At 29.8% G+C, this 11,060-nt stretch overlaps 1 protein-coding gene across 1 annotated transcript; it reads right to left on the reverse strand.

The window, feature by feature from the left end:
- Positions 1-407: 407 nt before the first annotated feature.
- LOC140441079 (uncharacterized) lies at positions 408-5,823 on the reverse strand. The gene is made up of 2 exons (XM_072531510.1): positions 5,691-5,823; positions 408-795 (listed from the first exon to the last, which is right to left on the reverse strand). The coding sequence occupies exons 1-2, from the start codon at positions 5,697-5,699 to the stop codon at positions 481-483; spliced, it is 324 nt and encodes a 107-aa protein (XP_072387611.1). The 5' UTR covers positions 5,700-5,823; the 3' UTR covers positions 408-480.
- Between the last annotated feature and the right edge of the window lie 5,237 nt (positions 5,824-11,060).

Genomic DNA, 11,060 nt, shown 5'->3' on the forward strand with positions numbered 1-11,060 from the left:
TGTATATCGTTAATTAGTTAGCTACCAACTCACCCCTAACTAGATTACATAAGAGGAGAAGAGATAAGATAAGAAGATAGACTGTTTCAATATTTCTTTTCTTTATCTATTATCTTTTTTTTCGATTGCTATAAATGTTGACCCAAGCTAATCGCATGGTAATATTCCCGCTATATATACTAAAGTCTAACAGTATTGCAATCGGTTCGTCGTCTACTAGATCCACTAACTCAATTGGAATGTCATCAGATCCGCTTGCTTTACAATTTTTAGTACGTTTAACTTTTTATTTACTAGTAAATGGAAGTAGGAGAAAAACATTTTTTTACGATCAGTGCAAGATACAGAAGAATTACAGTTGATAAAGAAGTAATTAAATAAATATTATAGAATAAACTTGTCCAATATTTAATTTCTTAAATTCTTTATTATTTACACCTAAAGTACATTAAATTAATTAAGCCTATTTGTTTTTATTGTTTATCCATGGTGATGGTGATGGTGGTGTCCGTATCCTCCATAACCTCCATATCCACCGTATCCACCATATCCACCATATCCTCCATAACCACCATATCCTCCATAACCACCATATCCTCCATAACCTCTATATCCTCCATAACCTCCATATCCTCCATAACCTCCATATCCACGATGCGCAGATGCCGCTGTTTCTAAATCAGCTGCCGCCGGTTGTAAGTCAGCCGCCACTGGTTCCAAGTCGGCAGCGTGATCGGCTTCTTCAGCTGGGGCTGCCATGGCGACAGCCAAGATGATACACAAAAATAACAGTTTCTAAAATAGAAAAAGTACCTTATGATTAAAAATACTCATGGACAACAAGTAAAAAGGAAAATTTAAAAATTTGTATTTCATAAAAATGATTTTAATATCAATCAATCATACAAAGAAAGTACGGTAATGATAGTATATTGGAAAGGGGTGTTCATTACGGCTCTACAAAATAGTTCAAATTAAGTGAGAATTAGTGATAAAACGAAGTTTACTAATCCAGCAAAATACCACTTAATCCTAAGAAAAAATATAAATTCGGCCATATAATTAGAGGACCCAAATACCATCTACTTCGCCATATAACACAAGGAAAGGTGGAGGGAAGGAGATGTATTGGTCAAGAGAAACTTTCATGGCTTGGTAATATTAGACATTGGTGTGGTACCACAGTAGAAGATTTATTTCGCGCAGCAGTCGATCGAAAACGATTTCAGAAAATTGTAAACATGATGATGGCCAACGTCTGAGTACGGAAACGATACCTAAAGCAGAAGAAAATATATAGACAGACTAAAGAACCGATCCAAGATATTTATACAATTTGTACATGTTTGTAAAATTGAGTAAAGATGAATATTTTTAAATAGGTGAGATATGAATATTTTTGTATATACCTTTCATTGGCTAAACAAACAATTTTAACAACACTGATGATATTTAAATAAGACATTTTGTAAACTGAAACTCAACACTCGAGAAAAAAGCAGAAAATATATAATTTTGAAAACCTCAATTTCATTTGGACACTGTCATGTAAAAATGATTCACTATTGTATTGGTCAACGCATGTTTAAGTTATTCGTATTCCATTTCATTATTATTATTTATTCACTTAAAAGAGTAATATTCAAAAAATCTTTTGTTTTTCTAATCAAATAAAAAACATGTTGAACACTCTAGTGGACAATATTTAGTAATTTTTCTTGTTCTCATTCCTCAGCTTTTCCCGTTTCAGGAGTCGCTATTCCTTACTCTTCTTCGCCACTAGCTGGTCCGAGTAAACATTGAACAATGTTACGGACAAAATAAAACCTTGTCTGACTCCTCGTTGTTTGAAGATTTCGTCGGTGTAATTGTCTCTAATTTTTACGATAGCAGTTTGATTTCAGTACATATTCTTAATGACAAGAATATCTTTGTCATCTATTCCTATATTTTTTAGCATCTGCATTAATTTTACACACTGTACTTTATCGAATGTCTTTTCGAAGTCTTTGATCACGACATTTTTGTAATAGGATATTTAATGCAAAAAGTGCCTCCCTAGTTCCCACAGCATTTATAAAACCAAATTGGGTATCTTCGAGATCTTCTTCGCATTTAAGTCTAATTCTGTTGTGGAGTATTCTAAGGAAAATCTTATGAGTGTGGCTCATTAGGCTAATTAATCGACATTCTGAGCATTTTCTAGAATTGTGTTTTTTGGGTATTGTAACAAAGATGGACTTGAGCCAGTCTGTGGGAATCAATCTAGTATTATATATTGCATTAAAAAGTTTTACCAGTATTTTTATGTTATCTTCATCTATTATCTTCAGCTATTTCGGTAAAATTATTTGTGTCATCTTCAAACAACTTTAATATATACAGTTGACATTCTCTTCTTATTTCGTTCCCATTTACAATAATTTTGTTGTTATTGTCAACTAATACAGAGGGAATTCATTTTTTAAATATATTTCGTATTTCTTTTACTTTTTTGTGCACATTAAAAAAGTCGTGCCTAGATATTACATCCTCAATGTCCTCGAATCTTTCTCTCATCCATTTTTTTTTTGGCTAATTCTATCTCTCTTTTAGTTTTTCGTTGTTGTCGAAGTCGACGTTCCATCAATTTGAGTTTATCAATAGATACGCTATCGATAAAGTTTTTACATTATAACGTCTTTGTCTAAAGAACGTGTTCTAAAGAGAAAATTTTAAATTCACGATCACGTTCTTTAGACAAAAATATTCTTAAAAGTACATGGAGTACAAATAATATATTAATGAATAGGTAGATTAACTAATAAATTCAACGCATATACTATAAAACTACAACTACAAACTATAAAAGGATTATTAAACAAAACCACCGAATACAATGTTCCCCACCACTTGGTTTTCATTGATTTTCACAAAGTGTTTCATACTGTTGAAATGTGGGTCTTCATACAATCCATGAACGATGCTAGCATACATTCTAGATCGTAATCGATTCGTTGAGGCTTCAATTTTAAAATATATTAAAAAAATTTCAACATTTTATCAAAATTGTTATTAAACAAACCGTTTGAAAAAAGACCTGGCGTTTTAGCTTATAAACATTTATAATAACTTTGATATTTTTTATGTCAAGCGCTCGCAGATGCTTGATTTTTTTTTAATTACGGTAGCTCGTAAAATTTTGACCTCCCAGAACAATAGGAAAATCCTGGTAAAATTAATTAGCTAAATTTTTCTAAAAAAAGTTAATTTTACTATTATTTCGTAAGAAATAGTGAAATTTTATTGATTAATGTGTATTATTTATACAAACATATAATAATAATTATTAATTTTTCTTCTAAAATACAAAAAAATACGTTTAAAAATTTATTTTACAACCAATTATTTAGAGAGTATAAAAACTTTTTAAAAAATAGTCGTTACACATTTGGAGTATTAGTTTATAATTAATATTATATATTAATATAAATAACATTCATTAATTATTAAAATATAAATATTTCAATGAAACAATAGTAAAATTTAGTAACATTTTTATGGGAAAAATTTATTCATTTATTTTTCCGGATGGTGAAAGTAGACCTGTTCCTATTATTTTCCCGAGCTACCCCAGTTGTACAAAAATGAATGTTCTGCGTGCCATAGAAGTTTCAAAAATTTCTAAAAAGTGCAAAATTTCCAGCGCGCTTCAAGCTGCATTCTAAAACGGATTATAAGTTTTTACTCCTTCTATAATTTGGATCATAAAATCTAAATCTTCACTTATAATCTGTTTAAATTTCAGCTCTTAATGTTATTAAACAATGGAAATATAATTTTAATAAAAAAATGCTATCTTGATTCAAGTTAGCCATAGAAGTTTCTTTTTTTAAGATTGTGTTTTTTCACCATATTTTCAATGAGTCTACATACAAGCGCGTGATACAAAAAATAAAAATGTTTATATATTTAAAATTTATGTAATAACTTATGTTTTTAAACATTTTTTTTAATAACAATTTTCATAAAATGTTAATTTTTCAATGTATCCTGAACTTGAAGCCTCAAAGAATCGATTGCGATCTGCTAAATACCTATAGAGTCACTGTTTGAGCAAGTACAGTTGTTTAAATAACTGTTTTCCGGGATAAACAAATTGAGTAACAAAGTATTTAGTCCATCTAGTTGCGATTTAGCACTCTTCAATATCTCATTAACAAAGTTATTAACATTTATAAATTACTGAAAAAATAAGGGCTTTTTCAATTATCTCGGCCAATTGTTTATGTATTTTAATTTAGAAATTCGCAATTTAAAGAACTTTTTAAGATCTACAACTTTTATTTGAACTATTTTTCTTTAATATTTACAAAAAACGTTTTATAGTCCAAAAATGATTTTTTTCACTTTTTATGATTATTTAAAAAAAGAAAGCAAAATCAGCTGAACATTTTCAAGGATTTGTCATTACCTATTCCTCATATACCTATTAAAACCTTTATAAGATTTTTACCACTACAAAAATACCAATATATATACACAAGCGAAACCTGAATAAAGATATTCAACTGAAAGACACTTAAAAGAAGATAATAACTCGGTCTCAAAGCTAGATTGGAAGAATATTGTTCTGAAGCTATTTTCTTGTGGCATTTTAAATTAATTATTATTTAAATGGGAATAAGCCACAATTAAAGGTTAAAATACGTTTATTGACGTTTCAATTTCCACTTCGGAAATCGTTCTCAAAATACAAACATTAGTAAATTAAACAAATTTTGTTTTTTGTTACTTAGTGAAAAATTCTTCTAATAATTTAATTTATTTTAACAGAAGAATTTTACTGTCATCATGGCATGTATTTGTCTTTTTAAAGACGAATTACATGTTATGATCTTTTCTGACGGATATTCTTAAGTTAAAGTTGATTTCATGTAATCGAATGAACTATCTTATAAGTAAAGTCGTCCCAGGAACGCAACTCAACAATATTGGCAATATCATTTTAAAGTCGTCTACTTTAAAATGTATAAGGTATGTCTGAATTGTCAATATAGATGAGTCAGATAAAATTAAATTATTAGAAGAATTTTTCACTAAGTAACAAAAAACAAAATTTGTTTAATTTACTAATGTTTGTATTTTGAGAACGATTTCCGAAGTGGAAATTGAAACGTCAATAAACGTATTTTAACCTTTAATTGTGGCTTATTCCCATTTAAATAATAATTAGATTGGAAGAAGGAAGTATTCTCAAAAAATTAATAAACATTGAGTCTGGTACAAAAAGAAAAATAGGACGCCCACGAAAAAAAAAATGGTTGAGGCCGGTAAAAGGATATCTGAAATTTGTGTGTTTAGCAAAAACTAAAATTTATATATAAGTAACATTAATAGGAGCATTAATAAAGAAGAGGACATTAATAAAAGTAATAAATGATAAAACGAAAAAACTATTATAACAAAAAGCTTCTCTTTTTCTTTTACTTTTCAACGCTTTATAATTGAAATAAAAAGATAAAAACCACACAAAAAAGTTCAATTATCCTAGATTTGCTCATGCTTTTATTGTAGTCAAATAATTAAAATAATACGATAGTTGCCAACAGTTTTTATTTGGTCATTAAAAGTAAAAATTAAATGATATAGAGAATCCAAAACAACCAATTATTTTTAAAAAATATCTTAAATTCGGAAAAATCTCTTACCGTGAACATTGTTATAAAATCACTTTAATTTCTTGAATTTGAACTGATACTGGTTCCCTGGAGGTTCAGTACTTTTATAGCCACTTCTTGTACATGGCCTTCTACGATGGGGATCCGACGCACGAAATGTGGTTTTTAGTATTTTTTGCGTATTGATCATTTTAAAATTCATAATAATATGAATATTTATTTGTAAACAAGTCGAGATGATATCGTTTTTTATTGCCGATTGCGCCGCTTATTGTTAGGAACTAATGAGGTCATAGTAATAGATCAGTTTTTTGTAGCGTCTGGTTTGTATAATGAGGAAGGAAATAAAAAGAAGTTTTTTGGATGGATGTTTCGATGTTTGGGTGCTTTATTAGATTAGAAAATATATTTCTCGACATTTTTTTTGTAATATTGTTATTGATCACTAAGTAGTTATCTAAAATGTCATCAGTAGACTTCGGCAAATATGCATATTGCATATTTTGCATATTGTGCATATTTTATGCAAATATTTCATATTTTGGCATATTTGTATAAAAGTTTGCATAAAGTGCATAAAAGTTCAGATTTTTATACTGTATTTGAAAATTTTTAAACATATCAATTTATTTCAATTCTTGTATAAAATTTTGTAGTCATTTTAATCAAGAAATGATCTAAGTACGTAATCTCTACAGGTACAAAACATTTACAATTTCAAAGAAGATCAATTTAAGTAGCCCTCAACATTCTTAGAAAGTCTCGGTCACTGAGGCATTCAGATATTGGATAATCGCTAAGGGTTCGCTCATTTGCATTTTATGATCTAATCCCCAAATCGATCTACAATTTATTGTATCTTAACAGCAGGTAAACGGCTAATAGTTTTGTTCCTAATTTAGGGATTTTCCAAAATCTCCCAGTTTATTGAATTAGGTACCTAAACATTTCTAATTTGATGCTCAGATTTGTAAATCATTTTTGTTTTGATATTCAAAGCGTAAACACTCGTTGTGCGTAACAAAAAGGAAGATTGTGATTTTATAATGCCTAAAACAACCAGTGCTTCAACTTGGATTAAACCTTATAAAGAGCTGTCTATGGATATGCGAAAAATCTACTGTTCAGTCTGTGGCAAAATTGTAAGTATCTAATATTTTCTATTAAATATCTAATATTTCATACATACAGGGTGTTTCCAAATGACACTTACAACGTTTGACTGTAGATACTTCTCGAAAAATTGAACAAAACGATATAGTTAATGAGGGGTCAAACTTATTTACTTTTCGAGATACAGGGTGTTAAAATTAAAAAAAAAATTTAATTCTTTTAGTTATTAACAACAATAACTTTAAAACCAATAAACGTATTTACTTGAAATTTAGTACTCGTAGGTTGTTTTTAAATGAAAAATAGCTTCCTTTAGTGAGAAAAAATTGTCCATGGTACAATACAATGGTGTGTATTTAGAAAAATTTTTCACCTTTACTTTTTTTTATGAAGTCAGCTATTCTAAAACACAATTATTTTTATTGTAATTGAATTTACAAAAAAAAAACTTTTGTTGAATTTTAAAATAAGTTATATGATGTACTAATGGTTAGTAACAAAAACTAATTTGTGGATTAATACTGCATTTAAAACACTTAGCGAGTGTTTTTTTTCCAAACCAGTTATTTGATTAACCAAAAACACCTTGTATATTTTTATATTTTAAAGGTTGGGTTAAAATAAAGGTTTTTATTTTTATGTATAGATAGCATGTGAGAAGAAATTTCAGATAGACCAACATGTGAGAACTGCTTCACACATTGCAAAAAAAAGGAAAAATAGGAGGAAAACATCAAACTTCAATGGCTAAATGTTTCCAATCTACTTCAAAAAAATTAGATGAGCAAGAAACTTTTAATGAAGACTTGTGTCGCGCATTAGTGTCTGCAAACATACCGCTTTCAAAATTAGCAAATGTAAATTTTAGTTCGTTCTAAAAAAATATTGCAAACTTAATGTTCCAAGTGATCGGTCTCTAAGAAGAAATAATGTGAACGGGCTATACTCGTCGGTGTTAATTATTATTAAGGAAGAAATTGCAGATAATTATTTTTACATATCTGTAGACGAAACCACTGATTCCTCAGGAAAGTATATTGCTCATTTATTGATTGGTGTTCTTAAAGAAGATACCTTACCAAAATCTCATCTTATTTCATGCCAGCAACTTGAAAAAACAAATGCTTTAACAATTTTGCGTTTTATACAAGAAACATTAGAAACTTTTTTTCTTCCGACAACTATTCCTTCTAATAAATTCCTGCTTATTTTATCGGATGCTGCTCCTTATATGGTGAAAGCAGGACAAAATTTAAAAATATTTTTCCCAGATTTAATACATGTTACTTGTGTAGCGCATGGATTAAACAGAGTTGCAGAGGAAATACGAAAAAAGTTTCCTCTTGTAAATACCATGATATCCAGTGTCAAAAAAGTATTTCTTAAATCTCCTATAAGAATTCAACTTTATAAAGAAATGCTACCTAACATTCCTCTTCCACCACAACCTATTTTAACGCGATGGGGAACATGGTTAGAAGCAGCTAATTTTTATGCAGATCATTTTGTTAAAGTAAAGAACATAATTGATACGTTAACAGATGAAAGTTCCCAATCTCTTTTGGATTCTAAACAAACTTTTCAGAGTAACTTGCTTCAACAAGAACTTTCATTTATAAAATCAAATTTTAGTTTTGTACAAAAAACAATTACTCAGTTAGAATCACCAAAACTGTCATTGTTCGAAAGTACAGCATTAATAAAAGAATTTGCGTCATGTTGTCGGAACGTTAGAGGTAATATTGGAAAAGATATTTTAAAAAAATTTGAAGCTACTATGGAAAAAAATAAAGGTTACCATATTCTTTCTGAAGTAGTCAGTGTTCTAGCTGGAAATATTTCGGAAACAATTAATTTAGAACCAAATGTTTTGGTTAGTTTGAAAAATGCTCCCGTTACATCAGTTGATGTTGAACGAAGTTTTTCCATATATAAATATATGTACTCAGACAGAAGCCACAAGTTTTTGTTAGAAATTTTTGAACACCACTTGGTCATTTATTGTTACCATAATTCTAAATAAGTTTATTCATACTTAAAAATGATGTAGTTACTTAAAATAAATGTAAATCTTAATGAATAGTAGGAAATATTTAGTTATGTACACTTTTTTTTTTAATAAAATTGTTACTATTTTACGATTTTTTTATATATTTGTATGCATATTTTGTAAAATATTTGCATATTTTCGGGTAAACACGTGCATATTTATGCGCATATTTTCTACATTTTTATTTGCATATTTGCCGAAGTCTAGTCATCAGTATTCATCATTTATCAAATATCGTAAAAAAATAATATTAACATTATTCTGAAGCTATTTTATTGTGGCATTTTACAGTAATTACTATTTTAATGGGAATGAGCCAAAATTAAAGGTTAAAGTAAGTTTATTGACGTTTCATTTTCCACTTCGTAAATCGTTCTCAAAATACAAACAATAATAAATTAAACACATTTCAAAAGAGAAATCAAACGATTTCTACCTGGCGAAACTGAATTTAAATTTTTACCACTGTGCTTTCTAAAACTTGCAAAGCAAACAACTTGATAAATTACTCGGCAAGGGAATCTAAAATTGCATTCCACATGCCGTTCATCATGATCAAAATTCGTAGTGAATTCAGTTTCTGTAATAAAACATAATGACGGTATTAGATTTTTGTTTTTATACTGGGCAGCGACAGCCGCTTATACTAATTTTGACCATGATGAACGACATGTGGAATGCAATTTTAGATTCCCTTGCCAAGTAATTTATCAAGCTGTTTGCAATGTCGTTTCCGTGTTTTTCCCAAGGTTGAAAGGTAAGATATTTAGAAATTCTTATTTACATCTTCTTAACCCTTTTTTCGGTAATCGTCAAAACTATTGTGCACTTATTTTTGTCTGTATTTTATCGAAGTCACGTTTTGATGGCATGTTCTTTGTATCGTTGAGGTTATGTAAGCATAGTTGCCAGTCCTTTCAAACGTTACCAACACACGGAAATTAAGTAGGCCATCTCACCCTGACAATTCGGGTTAGTTGGCTCTCAAATATTAGGGAGATATGGCCTAGCTCTTTAGTTACTTATATAAGAATATTTTTAATAGATAAATTTATTTTCAGCCATGCCAACGAAGTATAAGAAAAGGAAATTGCCAACTTGGTTTATGGACTGAAAATCAACCCGAATGAGCCATACATGCCGTAATAAGTGGACAAATGGGGGTTAGTGCTACCGCCAGGAATTTTGAAGTGCCAGCACCTACATTAAGAAGAAGAATGAAAAGTAACAATTTAAAAAAAATGCATTAGGAACAAGTAGTGTTCTCGGCGAAGAAAATGAAAATAAAATAAAGAAACATATCCTAAAGTTGCAGAAAGCTGGTTTTGCACCTACAAGAGCTGGAGTTAGAAAAAAGGCATGCAGATTAGCTGAAGAATTACATATTAAAACTACTTTCAACAAGGAAAAAAAACTTGTAGGTTTTGACTGATTACAATCATTCTTAAGAAGAAACCCTGACTTGAGTATAAGAAAATCGGAAGGCGTATCCTTAGCAAGAAGTCTAGGCATGAACAAAATAGATGTAAGCGATTACTTTGATCTGTTAGAGCAAGTTATTCTAGAAAATGAGTTGATGGAGAAGCCCGGGAGTTTATTTAACATGGACGAAACAGGACTCCAACTGAATAATAAACCTGCATTTGTTGTAGCCCAAAAGGGATCTAAAAATGTAGCATCAGTAACTTCTTCGGAGAAGAGGGAAACAATTACATATATCACCTGTTGTAATGCTGAGGGTAACTTCCTTCCCCCGACCTGCATATTCAAACGCAAAAATATAAAGCAAGAATTCGAAGATGGCATGCCCCCAGGATCAAAGGTTTACATAAATGAAAAGTCCGCTTATATAAACACATATATATTTATTGATTGGTTTACACATCACTTTATTCCTAGAAAGCCCCCAGGAAAAGTCCTACTGGTTTTGGATGGTCATGCATGTCATTGCAACTCGGTCCAAATGTTGAAGTATGCAGACGAAAATGAGATCATTCTACTGTGTTTACCGAGCCACACTACACAGTTTTTTCAACCATTAGATCGTTCATTTTTTAAGTAGTTGAAGTCACATTATTAGAATGCTTGCAATTCATTTGTTAAAATGAATCCTACAAAGAAAATTAATCGCTTGCAGTTCGGTAAATTATTAAATGAGGCTTGGACAAAAGCTGCCTCAGCACAAAATGCCATATCCAGTCGACCGGAATGCAATTCCAGAGTACGCCTTTCTTGAG

Source organism: Diabrotica undecimpunctata, chromosome 5, assembly GCF_040954645.1.
Source record: "Diabrotica undecimpunctata isolate CICGRU chromosome 5, icDiaUnde3, whole genome shotgun sequence".
In the NCBI taxonomy this organism is placed as follows: Eukaryota; Metazoa; Arthropoda; class Insecta; order Coleoptera; family Chrysomelidae; genus Diabrotica; species Diabrotica undecimpunctata.